Source organism: Oncorhynchus mykiss, chromosome 29, assembly GCF_057628025.1.
Source record: "Oncorhynchus mykiss isolate SJ-2025 chromosome 29, ASM5762802v1, whole genome shotgun sequence".
NCBI lineage: Eukaryota > Metazoa > Chordata > Actinopteri > Salmoniformes > Salmonidae > Oncorhynchus > Oncorhynchus mykiss.
Window position 1 is genome coordinate 15,897,751 of NC_143050.1, and position 22,523 is coordinate 15,920,273.

General features: G+C 42.1%; 1 protein-coding gene across 4 annotated transcripts; it reads left to right on the forward strand.

Annotated features, from left to right (window-relative positions):
- The first annotated feature begins 11 nt into the window (after positions 1-11).
- On the forward strand, positions 12-22,372 carry LOC110510068 (ribosomal protein S6 kinase alpha-3). 4 transcript variants are annotated; one of them, XM_021591379.3, is made up of 22 exons: positions 12-391; positions 857-898; positions 1,923-2,039; positions 2,219-2,300; positions 2,464-2,544; positions 2,656-2,735; positions 2,865-2,971; positions 3,187-3,224; positions 3,399-3,541; positions 3,721-3,791; positions 3,893-3,981; positions 6,580-6,644; positions 8,348-8,450; positions 8,554-8,678; positions 8,784-8,909; positions 9,005-9,094; positions 13,754-13,912; positions 14,103-14,264; positions 14,440-14,516; positions 16,235-16,352; positions 19,388-19,528; positions 19,634-22,372. In XM_021591379.3, the coding sequence occupies exons 1-22, from the start codon at positions 326-328 to the stop codon at positions 19,754-19,756; spliced, it is 2,205 nt and encodes a 734-aa protein (XP_021447054.1). In that variant the 5' UTR covers positions 12-325; the 3' UTR covers positions 19,757-22,372. The 4 variants fall into 4 exon arrangements, with proteins under 4 accessions (XP_021447054.1, XP_021447053.1, XP_090082743.1 ...); XM_021591378.3 differs by having other exon boundaries at positions 27-391; positions 2,853-2,971; XM_090226617.1 differs by lacking the exons at positions 12-391; positions 857-898 and adding an exon at positions 1,415-1,718.
- Positions 22,373-22,523: the final 151 nt, after the last annotated feature.

Below are 22,523 nucleotides of genomic sequence, written 5' to 3' on the forward strand. Positions count from 1 at the left end.
CCCTCCCAACCAATGACGTATGACGCATTCCAGAGCCTCGTTCTGACCTACAGGTAGACCGAACCACGGCGCCATATTGAGAGAGAACGGAAGTGAGTGATTTTTGATGTGGAAAAAGTGTTTATGAAGTTCCTAGAAAACATTGGCAAGAGTGATGAAACCCGTTTAAACGCACAGTTAGAGTTGAACTGGAACCATTTTACTATTTTGGTTTTCTCGTTTAAGAGAACCCCCCCCCCCCCCTCAAGAAATACTTTTCCGAATCCCACCCTTGACAGTGTTAAGTCACTGAAAGCGCGCGGCAGCGACTGAACTCTTGTCGAAGATGCCCTTGGCACAGTTTGGAGCAGACCCATGGCAGAAAATGGCCTTGGAGAATTCGGAAAACGAGGTAATGAACATGCCAATGAACGATGGCCACCTTAGCTGTATTTGTCAACGTTTGACGCGGGCTGTTGTGAATCCACTTCCTCACACAGTTTGTGGGACACCAACTTCGATTTAGTTTCGCATAAACTGATTATTAAATTTAAGCGATTAAAAAAAGGACCACATATTTGTGATTAAAGCTGTCTTATTTCTCAAGAAGTGCAGGCTGATAACTGTAACAGCCATTTGTTGCAGGACATCGTGAGGGGGGGGACAAATCGCTAACTACTCACTACAGCGAACATGTGATATTTATCGTTCAAGTTGCCATTTCTAAAGTCTAAACTAGGTCTATTAAATGCATTTTTATTTCTATATGTTCTAATCAACTAACAATTGGCCCTGAAGCGTATTACAGTTTTAAAAACACGAATCCACCCCAATTTTGTGTGAGAGACAAAGTTAAATCGCTTTCTCTGTGTTACAGGTCATGGATGACTCAATGGGGGAGGATGAAACTGTATGTAGTGTGAGTAAACATTTTTAATAATCTCACCTGTCTTCTCCCAGACTGTCTCGTTTTCACAGGAGGTTGGTGGCACCTTAATTGGGGAGAACGTGCTCGTGGTGTCTGGAGAGGAATCATTGGAATGGTATCTGTGTTTGATGCCATGCCATTTCCTCCTTTCCAGACATTATTATGAGCCGTCCTCCCCTCACTAGCCTCCACTGGTGTGTGCATATGTATTTATGTTTCATGTTCTCTCTCAATTCAGTTTTCTCTCTTTGTCCTCTCTCACCTACTCACACACCTACATCCAGGCACTCCACAATAATACTGAGTACTATGTATTAATATGGACTAGTGGTGGGGTCGGTGAGAGCAAAATGATTAAAGAGAAGATAAGGGTAGTGAAAGAGTGAAAGCGACTGTGAAAGAGGGAGAGTGCATGCTATGTCTTTTAGTCATCCTCCTCCACACCTTTTGATGCAGTGGGAGGGGGTGTTGGATGTGTGGAACCGGTTGCAAGCTGTCCGTCGGCAGCTCCCTCCCCCGGCAGATCAGAGCGTAGCGCAGTCTATCCCATCGCAGCCACACTGACACAGGGAGAGGGGCTCTGCTGGCCCAGCACCGGGATGGGGGATTTGGACACCGCTGGGGCAGAACACGGGCCAAAGAAGGAATTTGCTGAGAGCTGGTGTGCTGTACGTGGGTCTGATGTGGCTTGGTGTTGTGTTTGGGTGGGAAAGCATGGGATTTGATTTCTCCATCCTCCCACAGTATGACTCTCTGCTCTAGTGCAAAGAAAAGGTTCTGAGTATGCAGCGCTGAAACAGTCTCTTTCTTGGTAGGGTTTTACTTCAAAACTTGTGAATGTATTTTATTTGATTAATTCCATTGCTTCTCTTTATTATTCTTTGTGACGTGTGTCTGTACATTTGTGTGTTTGTTTTATAGAATTACTGTGTATTCCTATTCTCTCTCCACACTGCGGTGTATTTGGCGTGCGTGTACCTGGTTTTGTTTTGACTGTGTCTCTAATCTTTCACAGGATGAGGGCTCCGTGAATGAGATCAGTATCACAAACCATGTTAAAGAGGGCTCTGAAAGGGCTGATCCTAGGCAGTTTGAGCTCCGCAAGGTACTGGGACAGGGATCCTTTGGGAAGGTAAATGACAGTGTGTGAGATGAAACTGTGTAGTGGTCAAAATGTTTTTTTTTTTTAATTATGAATTATGGTTTTCATATCTCTGAACATTTGTGTATATTAGACTGACTGATTGATGGATGCTGTTGGGTTTAATAGCTGAACTGATTTGTGTCTTTTATCTATGTTCCCCTGTTCAGGTGTTCCTTGTGAAGAAAATAACAGGGCCTGATGCTGGACAGCTGTATGCTATGAAGGTGCTGAAAAAGGCCACTTTGAAAGGTACACTAGTCTGCTGTGATAATTATTTTTTTCTGTGAATTTGTTGATATTGAATATATTATGTTTTCAATGGTTTTAAAACTACTTTACAACTACAGTACATTTTTTGTTGAATTATATTACAGTCGTGTTTTTAATTGTCATTTCTTTCACGAATCACCAGTGCGAGATAGGGTCCGTACCAAGATGGAGCGAGACATTCTGGTAGAGGTGAACCATCCTTTCATAGTCAGACTACACTACGGTGAGTTATCAGACATCATCTGCCTGCCCTGTCATATGTCTACGTCTGATATAAGCACAGGTCATTAAACCTTACAGATGAGTTTTGACTTCAACCCATGATTCTTCACAGCATTCCAGACAGAAGGGAAGCTGTACCTGATTCTGGACTTCCTCCGAGGTGGAGATCTATTCACACGGCTGTCTAAAGAGGTGAGCAGAATTCAAATAATTTATGTATATATTTATTTTTTTTTACATAAAAAAAATGGTTTGTTTTTTCCTGGTAATTCATGTCCATATTATATTAGGTGTGTTGTTTTTAACAAGTCTGTCTACCAGGTGATGTTCACAGAGGAAGATGTGAAGTTCTACCTGGCAGAGCTGGCTCTGGCCCTGGACCATCTGCATGGCCTGGGAATCATCTACAGAGACCTTAAACCTGAGAAGTACATATTACACTAATGCTATGACATTGCTTCTTCCCATTAGGTACTTGTTTCTCTTCCAATCAGCAACCTGGGAAATGATTGCATATTTTTTTATATAAATCTAATGTTATTTTGAACTTCGAAGTTATGTTATATACTGTCTGTTTACTGTATGTGTTTCTGCTGGCGGATGTTGAATTTCCTCTCTGACTGAGATCACTCTGTCCTTTCAGCATTCTGTTAGATGAGGAGGGCCATATCAAACTCACTGGTGGGTGATTTTCTGCTCCTATTACATATTAATGTTTCATATTCACACTCAGCCTGACTCAGCCACCGAGCAGAATAAGAAAGTGTTTGTAATGCCTTTTAATTTTAGGAGCCCTTAGTCTTCCTATGTACCATTTTCAGCTCGGCTCATTTTGCTGCCCTTTGTTTGTTCCAGACTTCGGCCTTAGTAAAGAGTCCATTGATCATGAGAACAAGGCCTACTCTTTCTGTGGAACAGTGGAGTACATGGCACCAGAGGTTGTGAACCGCCGAGGACACACCCTTAGCGCTGACTGGTGGTCCTATGGCGTGCTCATGGTGAGTGCTGTAGTTCCAAATGGTTCTGTCTCTCTGCAATTCATTACCCTGTTCAAATATCTGATATCCAGTATCAAGTGTGTCCACATTCATATCTGCCTGGATGGGCCAATGTGTCCAATGGCTGACATTGCCACTGATTAGACATGTTAATAAAATGTTGTTTTCATCTTCCCCAGTTTGAGATGCTGACTGGGACACTGCCTTTCCAAGGGAAGGACCGGAAGGAAACCATGACCATGATACTGAAGTGCGTCTTACTCAACCTGTCTTGAGTACCAGTTTAACCAGGCTGTTCGCACATAAGTTTGATCTCAATCTACCATGGTAATTGTTTTGTTTGCACTGCAGGGCCAAGTTGGGAATGCCACAGTTCCTGAGCCAAGACGCCCAATCTCTCCTACGTAACCTTTTCAAACGCAACCCAGGCAACAGACTAGGTAATCATTCTCCATCACTAAAAGGGTATTGTGCACCATGGCTTGTAACTGATGATTGCTTAAAGTGGCAATGAGCAGTTGAAACAATAACAAAGCGCATCCCTGCCTTTGTTTTGGTAAAAAGCTGAGGGGTGGGGCTGGAGAAATGTTACCACTCTTAAATTCATAGACATAGCTATGGATGCAAAGATTGACCATTAATGATATCAACATTTATAGTTTTAAAGGTTTAGGCTATGAAGTGTTTTTACATTTACTTTGTTTACAAACATTGGAGTAGAAACAGCTTATTTTGAGTTATGGCGTACAACAGTTGAACTAAGTTCATGAGGTATTTTATAAGTTATCTTATTCAACAAATACAGTTGAAGTCGGAAGTTTACATACACCTTAGGCAAATACATTTAAACTCAGTTTTTCACAATTCCTGACATTTAATCCTAGTAAAAATTCCCTGTCTTAGGTCAGTTAGGATCACCACTTTATTTTAAGAATGTAAAATGTCAGAATAATAGTAGAGTGATTTATTTCAGCTTTTATTTCTGTCATCATATTCCCAGTAGGTCAGAAGTTTACATGTACTCAGTTAGTATTTGGTAGAATTGCCTTTAAATTGTTTAACTTGGGTCAAATGTTTCGGGTAGCCTTCCACAAGCTTCCCACAATAAGTTGGGTGAATTTTGACCCATTCCCCCTGACAGAGCTGGTGTAACTGAGTCAGGTTTGTCGGCATCCTTGCTCGCACATGCTTTTTCGGTTCTGCCCACAAATTTTTGAGGTCGGGGCTTTATGATGGCCACGCCAATACCTGGACTTTCTTGTCCTTATTTTGCCACAACTTTGGAAGTATGCTTGGGAGTCATTGTCCATTTGGAAGACCCATTTGTGACCAAGCTTTAACTTTCTGACTGATGTCTTGAGATGTTGCTTCAATATATCCACCTAATTTTCCTACCTCATGATGCCATCTATTTTGTGAAGTGCAGCAAAGCACCCCCACAACATGATGCTGCCATCCCCGTGCTTCGCGGTTGGGATGGTGTTCTTCGGCTTGCAAGCCTCCCCCTTTTTCCTCCAAACATAACGATGGTCATTATGGCCAAACAGTTCTATTTTTGTTTCATCAGACCAGAGGACATTTCTCCAAAAAGTACAATCTTTGTCCCCATGTGCAGTTGCAAACTGTAGTCTGGCTTTTTTATGGCGGTTTTGGAGCATTGGCTTCATCCTTGCTGAGTGGCCTTTCAGGTTATGTCGATATAGGACTCGTTTTACTGTGGATATAGATACTTTTGTACCTGTTTCCTCCAGCATTTTCACAAGGTCCTTTGCTGTTGTTCTGGGATTGAGTTGCACTTTTTGCACCAAAGTAGGTTCATCTATAGGAAACAGAACGCGTCTCCTTCCTGAGCGGTATGACGGCTGCATGGTCCCATGGTGTTTATACTTGCGTACTATTGTTTGTACAGATAAACATGGTACCTTCAGGTGTTTGAAAATTGCTCCCAAGGATGAACCAGACTTGTGGAGGTCTACAATTTTTTGTTGGCTGATTTTCTTTTGATTTTCCCATTTTTTTCAAGCAAGGAGTCACTGAGTTTGAAGGTAGGCCTTAATACATCCACAGGTACACCTCCAATTGACTCAAATTATGTCAATTAGCATATCAGAATTTTCTAAAGCCATGACATAATTTTCTGGAATTTTCCAAACTGTTTAAAGGCACAGTCAACTTAGTGTATGTACGCTTCTGACCCACTGGAATTGTGACACAGTGAATTATAAGTGAAATAATCTGTCTAAACAATTGTTGGAAAAATTACTTGTGTCATGCACAAAGTAGATGTCCTAACCGACTTGCCGAAACTATAGTTTGTTAACAAGACATTTTTGGAGTGATTGAAAAACAAGTTTTAATGACTCCAACCTAAGTGTATGTAAACGTATGACTTCAACTGCACACATCATTCATTCACAAGTCCAAAAATGTTTGTGGAAATCACAGATTGCCCCTTAAATGAATCTCACTCTAGGCGGAACATAGTGTTTGGTTGTCTCCCAAGTGGTGCAGTGGTCTAAAGCACTGCATCGCAGTGCTAGAGGCGTCACTACAGAGCTGGGCTGTGTCGCAGCCAGCCGTGACCGGGAGACCCGTGAGGCGGTGTACAATTGGCCCAGCATTGTCCGGGTTAGGGGAGGGTTTGGGCGGCAAGGATGTCCTTGTCACATCGCGTTCTAACGACTCCCGTGGCGGGCCGGGCACTCTGACACGGTCGCAAGTTGGACTGTTTCCTCTGACCCATTGGTGCGGCTAGCTTCCGGGTTAAGCGTGCAGTGTGTCAGGGAGCAGTGTGGCTTGGCAGGGTCGTGCTTCAGAGAACGCATGACTCTCGACCTTCACCTTTCCCGAGTCCGTACGGGAGTTGCAGCGATGGGACAAGACTGTAACTACCAATTATATACCATAAAATTGGGATGAATTAAAAAAAAATAATAATAATTTATAGTAGTGTTTGACATTTGTCATCACTGAACTGCAATCATATTACAAAAGATACCACAGGTATCCTGTAATGTGTGTGGATTTGTTGTTCACAGGTGCTGGTCCAGACGGAGTGGAAGAGATCAAGAGACATTCCTTATTTTCCACAATTGACTGGAACGTAAGTTTGCCTATTAATATGCGTTTGCCATCTGCCTGCTCCTCTGTCAGTGTGTATTATAAATGCTTTATGTTTTTAAACTCTCGAGTGGCGCAGCTGTCTTAGTTCTAGAGGTGTCACTACAGACCCTGGTTCGATCCCGGTCTCTATCACAACCAGCCGTGACTGGGAGTCTCAAAGGGGCGACTCACAATTGGCCCAGCGTTGTTCGGGTTAGGGTTTGGCCGGATTAGGCCATCATTGTAAATAGGAATTTGTTCTTAACCTGTCTCGGACTGAGGTTCCATTCCTCTCGCGGAACCCCTCGCCAACAGCCAATAAAATTGCAGGGCGCCAAATACAAATCAACAGTAATCTCATAAATCAAATTTCTCAAACATACAAGTATTAGGCACCATTTTAAAGAGACAATTCTCGTTAATCCAGCCACAGTGTCTGATTTAAAAAAATGCTTTACAGCAAAAGCTCCACAAACGATTATGTTAGGTCACCACCAACTCACAGAAAACCCCAGCCATTTTTCCAGCCAAAGAGAGGAGTCACAAAAAGCACAAATAGAGATAAAATTCATCACTAACCTTTGATCTTCATCAGATGACACTCACAGGACTTCATGTTACATAATACATTATGTTTTGTTCAGTAAAGTTCATATTTATATCCCAAAATCTTATTTTACATTGGCGCGTTAGATTCAGTAGTTCCAAAACATGCAGTGATATTGCAGAGAGCCACATGAATTCACAGAAATACTCATAATAAATGTTGATGAAAATACAGCTATTATACATGAAACTTTAGATACACTTCTCCTTAATGCAACCACTGTGTCAGATTTCAAAAAAACTTTACGGAAAAAGCATTATCTGAGAACGGCGCTCAGAGCCCAAACCAGCCAGAGAAATATCCGCCATGTTGGGTCGTCAACATTATTCATAAATAGTATCATAAATATTCACTTACCTTTGATCTTCATCAGAATGCACTCTCAGGAATCGCAGTTCCACAATAAATGCTTGTTTTGTTTGATAATGTCCTTAATTTATGTCCAATAGCTTATTTTGTTAGGGCGTTTGGTAAACAAATCCAAATGCGCGATCTGGTCCATTTGGACGAAACGTTAAAAAAGTTATAATACAGGTTGAAGAAAATTGTCAAACTAAGTATAGAATCCATTTTTAGGATGTTTTTATCATAAAAGTTCAATAATGTTCCAACCGGAGAATTACATTGTCTGTTGAAAAGCAATGGAACGACAGCTACCTCTCAAGTGAAAGCGCGTGACTAAGAACGAGGCAGAGGGCAGACCACTGACTCAAAGAGCTCCCATCCGGTCACACATCACATGAGAAGCCTGAAACAACGTTCTAAAGACGTTTGACATCTAGTGGAAGCCTTAGGAAGCGCAAAATAACCCATATCCCACTGTGTATTCGATAGGGGTGACTTATGAGTTCTGTTATACTCACAGACATCATTCAAACAGTTTTAGAAACTTCAGTGTTTTCTATCCAATACTAATAATAATATGCATATATTAGCATCTGGGACTGAGTAGGAGGCAGTTCACTCTGGGCACGCTATTCATCCAAAAGTGAAAATGCTGCCCCCCATCCCAAAGAATTTAACTGACTGAGTTAAATAAAATGAACATGTTAAGGTTTATTCCAATGTTTCCCCCTTTTTTTTTGGTATGCCTGTAGAAATTATTCAGGAGAGAACTCCATCCCCCCTTCAAACCTGCGAGTGGCAGACCTGATGACACCATCTACTTTGACTCTGAATTCACTGCAAAAACTCCACGGGGTAAATTACAGATTCTTGTTTGGCGCTTTATACAATACGCAGTTTCATAATTGTGTGTGTGAATGAAAAGTAGTGAGGGTTGACATGAGGATTTTCCCCACAGACTCTCCCGGCTGTCCCCCGAGTGCCAACACCAACCAGCTGTTTAGAGGCTTCAGCTTCGTGGCTATCTCAGATGAGGAGAGTCAACCTCCACAGAACATTAACATCAACATGTCCTCTATACAGGTACCAACACACGCACGCACTGGATAGGTCCCTGTATTTATTTATTATAATATGGTTGTGTGTGGAAATAACAGAATTGGTCTCTGTGTCTATCTCTCTCTTCAGCAACTCCACAGAAACACAGCACAGTTTAGTGATGCCTACGATGTGAAGGAGGACATTGGTGTGGGCTCTTACTCCATATGCAAACGCTGTGTTCAGAAGAGCAACAGTATGGATTATGCTGTAAAGGTGAGCTGTAACGCTGGGGCTGCCCATGTCACACCCTGGGAATGCCCATGGTAGAATGGTAGGATTAACTGTTATTACTGATGTTGTTATCCCAGATCATCAGTAAGGCCAAGAGGGACACAACAGAAGAGGTGGAGATTCTTCTGCGCTATGGACAGCACCCCAACATCATCACTCTCAAAGATGTGAGTCATTACATCAGCAGTATGCGAATGAAGCAAGCAGCAATGTTTGTTAAATATTTTTTTATGTATTTTACTTTTTCTTCCTGATTTTGATCTTCTCGCATCACTGCGACTCCCCAACGGGAGGCGAGTCATGCATCCTGCCAAACAGCACTTCTCAACACCCGCTCACTTAACCTGGAAGCCAGCCGCACCAATGTGTCGGAGGAAACGCTGTTCAACAGACAACTGAGGTCAGCCTGCAGGCCCACAGCCTGCCACATGGAGTCGCTAGAGCACGACGAGCCAAGTTAAACCTCTACTAACCCAGACGATGCTAGGCCAATTGTGCGACACCTTATGGGATTCTTGATCAAGGCTGTTTGTGATACAGCCTGGGATCGGACCGGGGTCTGTAGTGACTCCTCTAGCACTGCGATGCTGTGCCTTAGAGTGTGTGCTTCGCCACTCGGGAGGCCCTGCGCTGTTTTGCTTTTAAGCCTCAGTTGTCACCGTTGACTGAAGTTACAGCAGGATGGTGTTATTATCCTAAATTCAGCAATAAAATAAACGTCCTCTCACTGTCAATTTTCCGCAAACTTAACGTGTAAATATTTAAATGAACATAAGATTCAACAACTGAGACATAAACTGAACAAGTTTCACAGACATGGAGGGTCATGTCAGGATGAGCCTGCAGGAAGGGTACCATATGATGGAGGAGGATGTCTTCCCTGTAACGCACAGCGTTGAGATTGCCTGCAATGACACCAAGCTCAGTCCGATGATGCTGTGACACACCGTCCCAGACCATGATGGGCCCTCCAAATCGATCCCACTCCAGAGTACAGGCCTCGGTGTAACGCTCATTCCTTCGACGATAAACGCAAATCCGACCATCACCCCTGGTGAGACAAAGCTGCGACTCGTCAGTGAAGAGCACTTTTTGCCAGTCCTGTCTGTTCCAGCGACGTGTTTGTCCACATAGGCGACGTTGTTGCCGGTGATGTCTGGTGAGGACTTGCCTTACAACAGGCCTACAAGCCCTCAGTCCAGGTTATTGTGGACAGTCTGAGCACTGACGGAGTGATTGTGCATTCCTGGTGTAACTTGGGCAGTTGTTGTTGCCATCCTGTACCTGTCTCGCAGGTGTGATGTTCGGATGTACCGATCCTGTGCAGGTGTTGTTACACGTGGCCACTGTGAGGACGATCAGCTGTCCGTCCTGTCTCCCTGTAGCGCTGCCTTAGGCGTCTCACAGTACGGACATTGCAATTTATTTCCCTGGCCACATCTGCAGTCCTCATGCCTCCTTGCAGCATGCCTAAGGCACGTTCACGCAGATGAGCAGGGACCCTGGGCATCTTTCTTTTGGTGTTTTTCAGAGTCAGTAGAAAGTCCTCTTTTAGTGTCCTAAGTTTTCATAACTGTGACCTTAATTGCCTACCGTCTGTAAGCTGTTAGTGTCTTAATGACCGTTCCACAGGTGCATGTTCATTTAATTGTTTATGGTTCATTGAACAAGCATGGGAAATAGTGTTTAAAAGACAGGGTCCTCAACGAGGGACGTTTCTTTTTTTGCAGAGTGTTGTATATATATATATATATATATATATATGTATGTATGTATGTATGTATGTGTGTATAAACTTCAGAGTTCAACCTTTATCTATTACAGTTGAAGTTGGAAGTTTACATACACTTAGGTTGGAGTCATTAAAACTTGTTTTTCAACCACTCCACGAATTTCTTGTTAACAAACTATAGTTTTTGCAAGTCGGTTTGGACATCTACCTTGTGCATGACACAATTAATTTTTCCAACAATTGTTTACAGACAGTGAATTACAGTGCCTTGCGAAAGTATTCGGCCCCCTTGAACTTTGCGACCTTTTGCCACATTTCAGGCTTCAAACATAAATATATAAAACTGTATTTTTTTGTGAAGAATCAACAACAAGTGGGACACAATCATGAAGTGGATCGACATTTATTGGATATTTCAAACTTTTTTAACAAATCAAAAACTGAGAAATTGGACGTGCAAAATTATTCAGCCCCTTTACTTTCAGTGCAGCAAACTCTCTCCAGAAGTTCAGTGAGGATCTCTGAATGATCCAATGTTGACCTAAATGACTAATGATGATAAATACAATCCACCTGTGTGTAATCAAGTCTCCATATAAATGCACCTGCACTGTGATAGTCTCAGAGGTCCGTCAAAAGCGCAGAGAGCATCATGAAGAACAAGGAACACACCAGGCAGGTCCGGGATACTGTTGTGAAGAAGTTTAAAGCCGGATTTGGATACAAAAAGATTTCCCAAGCTTTAAACATCCCAAGGAGCACTGTGCAAGCGATAATATTGAAATGGAAGGAGCATCAGACCACTGCAAATCTACCAAGACCTGGCCGTCCCTCTAAACTTTCAGCTCATACAAGGAGAAGACTGATCAGAGATGCAGCCAAGAGGCCCATGATCACTCTGGATGAACTGCAGAGATCTACAGTTGAGGTGGGAGACTCTGTCCATAGGACAACAAGTCGTATATTGCACAAATCTGGCCTTTATGGAAGAGTGGCAAGAAGAAAGCCATTTCTTAAAGATATCCATAAAAACTGTCGTTTAAAGTTTGCCACAAGCCACCTGGGAGACACACCAAACATGTGGAAGAAGGTGCTCTGGTCAGATGAAACCAAAATTGAACTTTTTGGCAACAATGCAAAACGTTATGTTTGGTGTAAAAGCAACACAGCTCATCACCCTGAACACACCATCCCCACTGTCAAACATGGTGGTGGCAGCATCATGGTTTGGGCCTGCTTTTCTTCAGCAGGGACAGGGAAGATGGTTAAAATTGATGGGAAGATGGATGGAGCCAAATACAGGACCATTCTGGAAGAAAACCTGATGGAGTCTGCAAAAGACCTGAGACTGGGACGGAGATTTGTCTTCCAACAAGACAATGATCCAAAACATAAAGCAAAATCTACAATGGAATGGTTCAAAAATAAACATATCCAGGTGTTAGAATGGCCAAGTCAAAGTCCAGACCTGAATCCAATCGAGAATCTGTGGAAAGAACTGAAAACTGCTGTTCACAAATGCTCTCCATCCAACCTCACTGAGCTCGAGCTGTTTTGCAAGGAGGAATGGGAAAAAATGTCAGTCTCTCGATGTGCAAAACTGATAGAGACATACCCCAAGCGACTTACAGCTGTAATCGCAGCAAAAGGTGGCGCTACAAAGTATTAACTTAAGGGGGCTGAATAATTTTGCACGCCCAATTTTTCAGTTTTTGATTTGTTAAAAAAGTTTGAAATATCCAATAAATGTCGTTCCACTTCATGATTGTGTCCCACTTGTTGTTGATTCTTCACAAAATACAGTTTTATATCTTTATGTTTGAAGCCTGAAATGTGGCAAAAGGTCGCAAAGTTCAAGGGGGCCGAATACTTTCACAAGGCACTGTATAAGTGAAATAATCTATCACAATTCCAGTGGGTCAAAAGTTTACATACACTAAGTTGACTGCCTTTAAACAGCTTGGAAAATTCCAGAAAATGATGTCATGGCTTTAGAAGCTTCTGATAGGCTAATTGACATCATTTGAGTCAATTGGAGGTGTACCTGTGGATGTATTTCAAGGCCTACCTTCAAACTCAGTGCCTCTTTGCTTGACATCATGGGAAAATCAAAAGAAATCAGTGAAGACCTCAGAAAAAAAAATGTAGACCTCCACAAGTCTGGTTCATCCTTGGGAGCAATTTCCAAACGCCTGAAGGTACTACATTAATCTGTACAAACAATAGTACGCAAGTATATACACCATGGGACCATGCAGCCGTCATACCGCTCAGGAAGGAGACGCAAGACAGAACGTACTTTGGTGCAAAAAGTGCAACTCAACTTCTGTCTGTATTAAAGCCCTGTTGTGGGGAAAAACTCATTCTGATTGGCTGCTACTGGCTCTCCAGTGGGTAGGCCTGACTCACAAGTGGATGGACCTATGCCCACCCATGGCTGCACCCCTGCCCAGCCATGTAAAATCCGTAGATAAGGGCCTAATTTGCTCAACTGTATGTGTAAACATGTATACGCAGGTCCCAGCTTTAAAAGAGACCTTGGTCTCAGTCTGTGTTCCTTGTTGAAATAAAGGTATAATAATAATTTAAATTGACTAATTTAAACTGACTGTAATTCAGTACAATATTTTTCATTGTTCCATGTTGCTTTTATATTGTTGTTCAGTATATTTAATATATGGCACATCAGGTTTGAATTCTCATGCTGATCAAAGCTCCAATCAAATCCAGACATTATATACTTTTGAATGACACTTCCAGTTTTGGCGGGAAATACCGGTTTACCCGGGAGGAAAGTGATTTATTCGCAGGATGGAACATTTGTAAAATACCGGGAAAATATATAACCCTAGTGCGTGTCGGACATTTCTGGGATATTTTGTTTCAGCTCATGATACATGGGACCAACATTTTACACGTTGAGTTCAGTGTAGATTCACAATTGAATTGTTGTTCCATTGTTTGGCTAGTATGTCGATGTTCTGAGAGTTATGGGAATATTTTTTTGTGTGCTGAATACTCTTCTATAATGAGTTGTTATTTGTGAGTGTCTCTCTGGGTGACATTGTGAGGTTGTGTACCCTGTTAACTGTAGGTGTTTGACGATGGGCGCTCAGTGTACCTGGTGACAGAGCTCATGAAAGGAGGAGAGCTGCTGGATAAGATCCTCAGACAGAAGTTCTTCTCTGAGAGGGAGGCCAGTGCAGTTCTCCACACCATCACCAAAACTGTGGAGTACCTGCATGCACAGGGGGTAAAACATTCACCATCACAATGATACATAACTGATATATTACGTGTTCCAAGTATATACTATATTTTGAGCACTTTGCTACTTTCAATACACATGACCTTTCTACTGTATAAGCAATACGAGTTGACAATCTACAATTTGCCTCCCTGACTCACTATGTCACTGTTGGAATTTCTGTCCCCCTGCTCAGGTTGTCCATAGAGATCTGAAGCCCAGTAACATACTGTACGTGGATGAGTCTGGAAACCCAGAGTCCATCCGAATCTGTGACTTTGGCTTCGCCAAACAGCTGAGAGCTGAAAATGGACTCCTGATGACTCCCTGCTACACGGCCAACTTTGTCGCCCCCGAGGTGTCTCTTCTTCTACGTGTTTCTGTGACTAGTACCTGCATGCTCAGCTAATGGTCGTCTAACTATAACAAGTTCATCGAATTTTCAGTTTTCAATATATTTGTCTAGTAACTGACATGGCATTCTTTGCATTATGTATTCTAATGCAGTGTGCTATACTTCCTATTGTTGTTAGGTCCTGAAGAAACAGGGCTATGATGCAGCCTGTGATATCTGGAGTCTAGGAGTGCTGCTCTATACAATGCTTACTGGGTATGCGTGCTTTACCAATAGTAATGCAGCCAATGATGTTCATAAAAATATGAACACATACAGTGGGGAGAACAACTATTTGATACACTGCCAATTTTGCAGGTTTTCCTACTTACAAAGCATGGAGAGGTCTGTAATTTGTATCATAGGTACACTTCAACTGTGAGACAGAATCTAAAACAAAAATCCAGAAAATCACATTGTATGATTTTTAAGTAATTCATTTGCATTTTATTGCATGACATAAGTATTTGATACATCAGAAAGCATAACTTAATATTTGGTACAGAAACCTTTGTTTGCAATTACAGAGATCATATGTTTCCTGTAGTTCTTGACCAGGTTTGCATACACTGCAGAAGGGATTTTGGCCCACTCCTCCATACAGACCTTCTCCAGATTCTTCAGGTTTCGGGGCTGTCGCTGGGCAATACGGACTTTCTGCTCCCTCCAAAGATGTTCTATTGGGTTCAGGTCTGGAGACTGGCTAGGCCACTCCAGGACCTTGATGCTTCTTACGGAGTCACTCCTTAGTTGCCCTGGCTGTGTGTTTCGGGTTGTTGTCATGCTGGAAGACCCAGCCATCTTTAATGCTCTTACTGAGGGAAGGAGGTTGTTGGCCAAGATCTCGCAATACATGGCCCCATCCAGCCTCCCCTCAATACGGTGCAGTCGTCCTGTCCCCTTTGCAGAAAAGCATCCCCAAAGAATGATGTTTCCACCTCCATGCTTCACGGTTGGGATGGTGTTCTTGGGGTTGTACTCATCCTTCTTCTTCCTCCAAACACGGCGAGTGGAGTTTAGTCCAAAAAGCTCTATTTTTGTCTCAGACCACATGACCTTCTCCCATTCCTCCTCTGGATCATCCAGATGGTCATTGGCAAACTTCAGACGGGCCTGGACATGCACTGGCTTGAGCAGGGGGACCTTGCGTGCGCTGCAGGATTTTAATCCATGACGGCGTATTGTGATACTAATGGTTTTCTTTGAGACTGTCGTCCCAGCTCTCTTCAGGTCATTGACCAGGTCCTGCCGTGTATTTCTGGGCTGATCCCTCACCTTCCTCATGATCATTGATGCCCCACGAGGTGAGATCTTGCATGGAGCCCCAGACCGAGGGTGATTAACCGCCATCTTGAACTTCTTCCATTTTCTAATAATTGCGCCAACAGTTGTTGCCTTCTCACCAAGCTGCGTGCCTATTGTCCTGTAGCCCATCCCAGCCTTGTGCAGGTCTACAATTTTATCCCTGATGTCCTTACACCCTCTCTGGTCTTGGCCATTGTGGAGAGGTTGGAGTCTGTTTGAGTGTGTTGACAGGTGTCTTTTATACTGGTAACGAGTTCAAACAGGTGCAGTTAATACAGGTAATGAGTGGAGAACAGGAGGGCTTCTTAAAGAAAAACTAACAGGTCTGTGAGAGACGGAATTCTTACTGGTTGGTAGGTGATCAAATACTTATGTCATGCAATAAAATGTAAATTAATTACTTAATCATACAATGTGATTTTCTGGATTTTTGTTTTAGATTCCGTCTCTCAGTTGAAGTGTACCTATGATAAAAATTACAGACCTCTACATGCTTTGTAAGTAGGAAAACGTGCAAAATCGGCAGTGTATCAAATACTTGTTCGCCCCACTAATACAATAGCAACAATAAAGTACACTAATATTTTATTAGTCCTTATTATTAGTATGTATTTATCTTGATATTTCAGGTTCACTCCTTTTGCCAATGGACCAGAGGATACTCCCGAAGAGATCTTGGCTCGGATCGGCAGTGGAAAGTTCTCTCTGACGGGTGGCTACTGGAATTCAGTCTCCGCAGAGGCCAAGGTATGTCTGGGACGTCGGTTGTACTGCAGCACTGTGCTTTCCATAGTATCCAATTACTCTATGATAGTGGTTTCAAAACGGAATCCTTTTCCTAGCACTATACAGTGCATTCGGAAAGTATTCAGACCCCTTCACTTTTTCCAAATGTTTGTTAGACTTATTCTAAAATTATTATTTTTTTAAATTCATCAATCTACACACGATACCCCATAATGACATTTTTTGCAAATGTATTAAAAATAAACAAAATTAGTATTCAGACCCTTTGCTATGACTCGAAGTTGAGCTCCGGTGCATCCTGTTTCCAATGATCATCCTTGAGACGTTTCTACAACTTGATTGGAGTCCACCTCTGGTAAATTAAATTGATAGGACATGATGTAGAAAGGCACACACCTGTCTATATTAGAGGTCGACCGATTATGATTTTCAACTCCGATACCGATTATTGGAGGACCAAAAAGCCGATACCGATTAATCGGCCGATTTTAAAATAAAAAATACAAAAAATGTATTTGTAATAATGACAATTACAACAATACTGAATGAATACTTACTTTAACTTAATATAATACATCACTAAAATCAATTTAGCCTCAAGTAAATAATGAAACATGTTCAATTTGGTTTAAATAATGCAAAAACAAAGTGTTGGAGAAGAAAGTAAAAGTGCAATATGTGCTATGTAAGAAAGCTAACGTTTCATATGAAAGCTAGGGGTTCCTTTTAACATGTCTTCAATATTCCCAGGTAAGAAGTTTTAGGTTGTAGTTATTAAAGGAATTATAGGACTATTTCCCTCTATACCATTTGTATTTCATTAACCTTTGACTATTGGATGTTCTTATAGGCACTTTAGTATTGCCAGTGTAACAGTATAGCTTCCGTCCCTCTCCTCGCTCCTCCCTGGGCTCGAACCAGCAACACAACGACAACAGCCACCATGGAAGCAACGTTACCCATGCAGAGCAAGGGGAACAACTACTAGAAGGCTCAGAGCGAGTGATGTTTGAAACGCTATTAGCGCGCGCTAACTAGCTAGCCATTTCACTTCGGTTACACCAGCCTCATCTCGAGAGTTGATAGGCTTGAAGTCATAAACAGCGCAATTATTGACGCACAACGAAGAGCTGCTGGCAAAACGCACGAAAGTGCTGTTTGAATGAATGTTTACACGCCTGCTTCTGCCTACCACCGCTCAGTCAGATATTTAGATACTTGTATGCTTTTATTTATTCGTTATTTTACATGTTCTCATATGCAGCAACGACCTGGGGAATAGTTACAGGGGAGAGGAGGGGGGATGAATGAGCCAATTGTAAACTGGGGACACTGCCTTGCTTGTATGCTCAGTCAGATTATATGCAACACAGGACACGCTAGATAATATCTAGTAATATCATCAACCATGTGTCGTTAACTAGTGATTATGATTGATTGTTTTTTATAAGATAAGTTTAATGCTAGCTAGCAACTTACCTTGGCTTACTGCATTCGCGTAACAGGCAGTCTCCTTGTGGAATGCAACAAGAGAGGCAGGTCGTTATTGCGTTGGACTAGTTAACTGTAAGGTTGCAAGATTGGATCTCCCGAGCTGACAAGGTGAAAATCTGTCGTTCTGCCCCTGAACAAGGCAGTTAACCCACCGTTCCTAGGCCGTCATTGAAAATAAGAATGTGTTCTTAACTGCCTTGCCTAGTTAAATAAAGGTATAAAAAAATAGGCAAATCAGCGCCCAAAAATACCGATTTCTGATTGTTATGAAAACTTAAAATCGGTCCTAATTAATCGGCCATTCTGATTAATCGGTCGATCTCTAGTCTATATAAGGTCCCACAGTTGACAGTGCATGTCAGATCAAAAACCAAGCCATGGGGTCAAATAAATTGTCCGTAGAGCTCCGAGACAGGATTGTATCGAGGCACAGATCTGGGAAAGGGTACCAACACATTTCTGAAGCATTGAAGGTCCCTAAGAACACAGTGGCCTACATCATTCTTAAACGGAATAGGTTTGGAACCACCAAGACTCTTCCTAGAGCTCCAGAGTTCTTCTGTGGAGATGGGAGATCCTTCCAGAAGGACAACCATCTCTGCAGCACTCCATCAATCAGGCCTTTATAGTAGAGAGTGGCCAGACGGAAGCCACTCCTCAGTAAACGGCACATGACAGCCCTCTTGGAATTTGCCAAAAGGCACCTAATGGACTCTCAGACCATGAGAAACAGATGCACTGGTCTGATGAAACCAAGATTGAACTCTTTGGCCTGAATGCCAAGTGTCACATTTGGGGGAAACCAGGCACTGCTCATCACCTGGCCAATACCATCCCTACAGTGAAGCATGGTGGTGGCAGCATCATGCTGTGGGGATGTTTTTCAGCAGCAGGGACTGGGAGAATAGTCAGGATCGAAGGAAAGATGAATGGAGCAAAGTACAGCGATCCTTGATGAACCTGCTCCAGAGCTCTCAGGACCTCAGACTGCGGTTCACCTTCCAACAGGACAATGACCCTAAGCACATAACCAAGACAACGCAGGAGTGGCTTCAAGACAAGTCTCTTGAATGTCCATGAGTGGCCCGGACTTGATCCCAATCTAACATCTCTGGAGAGACCTGAAAATAGCTGTGCAGCGACGCTCCCCATTCAACCTGACAGCTTGAGAGGATCTGCAGAAAGAATGGGAGCAACTCCCCAAATACAGGTGTGCCAAGCTTGTAGCGTCATACCCAAGAAGACTCGCTGTGATTGCTGCCAAAGGTGCTTCAACAAAGTACAGAGTGAAGGGTCCTGAATACTTATTTAAATGTGATGTTTTAGATTTTTTTTATACATTTTCAAAAATTTCTAAACCTGTTTTTGAATTGTCATTGTGTGTAGATTGAGGGAATAAAAACGATTTAATCAATTTTAGAATAAGTCTGTAATGTAACAAAGTGGAAAAAGTGAATGGGTCTGAATACTTTCCGAATGCACTGTATACTTGATGGAAGTGATAGTATGCACAATCTGAACATTGACGTTGCTGTCTTTAGGACCTAGTGTCCAAGATGCTGCATGTGGACCCCCACCAGAGGCTAACTGCTGCTCAGGTACTGCGACACCCTTGGATATTACACAAGGACCAGTTGCCCAAGTACCAGCTCAATAGACAGGATGCTCCTCATTTGGTCAAGGTAACAAAACTTTATTCAATGCACAAGTCTCTCTTTTCTGACACTCTGAAAGCTTCTCTGCTGGGTATTGATAAATTAACACCAAGACTGTTCTCCCTCTTACAGGGTGCGATGGCAGCCACTTATTCTGCTCTGAACATGCATGTTCCCCCTGTGCTGGACCCTGTAGGGCGCTCCTCGTTAGCTCAAAGAAGAGGAGTGAAGAAGTTGACCTCCACAGCCCTGTGATCCACTAGTATCAATCTCACCTGTTTAATGCTACTGCACCAGTGCATTAGTGTGTTTCGACTCCCGCTGTGTTAGAAGAACAGTGTGTAAGACCAAAAAGAAACGGTAACCCATTCACTGAGAAAATGCATCATGTATTTGCTTGTACAATCATCACTGCCTTCAGACCAAGAGTTACAAACTCTTGGAAAGGCTGAACTGTATATTTTATGAAAATGAGATATTTACTACAAAAATAGAATTAAATGTATACGGGTTCCTACAGGTCTGTGTTTAAACAGAGATTGTGTTAAGCACTGGGGGATGAAGGGGTTTGGAAAGGGTTAAAATGATGTTTCCCCCAGTTGCATGGAGCAGTCAGTCCCCCTTATTCCAAATCAACCGCTAAGCCCCTACCCCCTACCTATGCACTTGTATAGATCTGAAAATATTAGATGCGTGTAAACAGTCATATTTTTAGTTAGGCCAATTTTTTAGAATGTTATATTGTTCTAATTCCAGACATTTGGTTACATAGCATTGTTTAAATATTCCCCATGTCATGTTAAATGGGGAGCTAACCATAGAAATAGAATGAATGGAACTGACTTGGTGCTCTAACCCTGGCAATTTGACTGGTTAACGAACTCACCGTATAGCCCCACAGTGAAGGTGTCATAACACTCCTAAAACCTAGCAGTTAAACAGGGAAATGGTTCCAATTGTTTTTCCACCATTCATTTTTCCCATATGATACTTAATAAGGGCTATTTTTGGTGTAGGTTTACCCTGGCGTGTCATTTTGATGACCATGTAAATCTCTGACAAGTTGACTAACCGATATATTTGTCTCCATTTACTCTGCTTCAAAAATGCTAATTAGTGTCCAAGTAGACATCACGCAAGATTACAAATACCTGCAAGCTCATGCACGTGCTGACACCTTTGCTAACAGTTATTGTGTCAAGACAGTTCACATAATTGTCAATTTAAATACATAATTGTCATTTTTGGGGGGGGGGGGGGGTAAATACAGGCAAATATATTTATAAGTCACCTTGTCCTAGAGAGATTTACACCGTTATCAAAAGCCCTTATTTTAAGTGTTTCTAAAATCCCCTATGGGAAAAATGAATGGAGCCATTTCCTTGTTTGACCCCTAGGTTTTATTTGGAATATTCTATCAATAGATTCTGGATTGCCATGGTAATGTAGAATGTTAATTCAAATTATGCTAGCTCAGGGGTGTCAAACCTTTTGCATGGAGGGACTTGTCTGTTGGTTTTTCGTTTCAATCAATCCCTAGACAACCAAGTGTGGGGGGGAGTTCCTTACTAATTTGTGATCTTAATTCATCAATCAGGTACAAGGGAGGAGCAAAAACACGCAGACACTCAGCCCTCCGTGGAATGATTTTGACACTCGTGTGCTAGCTGATGTGGCTCATGAATGTATTTTTTGTGATGTCAGTTGAGTTGACTTAACAGATTGAAGTTTATACTTCTTGCTTTTACTTCCTGCCATTGGTCTAGGGAAAAAATATACAGGTTAAGACAACGTCGTCACAAATCTGGGATCATTGGTGTTCGTTAACTACCAGCGCCATTGCTAACCAGCACAGCTGGTCCTATTCTTGCAAAGAGTTATGGGCTATTAGAATCTTGTTTTCTTAACCTTTGTCATATTCAACCTAGTCATAGGTACACTCAATGGCTGCCAGTCCAGCCATTATGCTACCGTTGACTTTAATGGGGATGCCTGTTCTATTCATTCTATTTCTATGGAACTATTATGGCTGCCATGGAATGTTTTAGTGTCATGTTTTTGCATCATTGCCCAATTCAGACATTCAGTTTTATACAATTTTCTATTTTATTTTTATATTCCCCATGTAGCTATTGTTAATAGTGAGCTAACATGGCTGCCATAGAATGTTGAAGTGTCAATATAAAATGCATCATGATGCGGAAACCGCATTGACTCAACTTTCTAAATACAAGGCTCTGGGAATAAGCAACATGGAATTATTACTATATTGCTTATTTATTGGGCAATTAGGGTTTGGACACTGACAAACTCCTTAATAGTGCAACAGTTTACCAAGGCCCTGTCAGCAATGGGGGAGAAAAAGTGCTAACCTCCTTCCTCACTCCAGTATCTGCTGCTGCACTTTCTCTCAGACCTTTGTGTTGGGGCAGGGCCCAGAGGGGTTGGAGTTTTCTTGCTTTACTTAGTCTTTAATTTTTTTTGTCCTTCTCATAATCATAAAGGGAAACGTGAACTTGGGATATACTTATAGCAATTAAGATTACTTTTCCAGTCTACTTTTAAGAGACCATTAAGAATGTATTTTTGTATATGTTGATGAATGAAACATTTTCTACTTGGTGTGCATGATGGTCACAGGACAGCTTTAGTTTGGGGGGGGGGGTTTTAGGGAAGGGCTTTCCAAGAAGATGCTGGGGAAATGTAACATGCTAGATGGAGGGGTGAATAGATAGCGTCTTTCCCCTCTGGTTTCCATGTTTTACAGAGAAATGTTTCTCAGTAGATGTGGGCCAGGCAAGTGACTGCAGCTTCATTTGTAACCTAAAAAATGATCATGAATACATCAAATAAATATACAATCAAATAATGCATCAATTGTTCATTCTTTCCTCCACCGAAAGGCCACATAACTATCAATTTTAATGAGTATATGATGTAGGAGACCAGATCGGTTAGGAAACATGGGAAGCCACTTTTTAAACCCTAATACTGCTTCACGGTGCAAGCGGAAGTGGTTTCC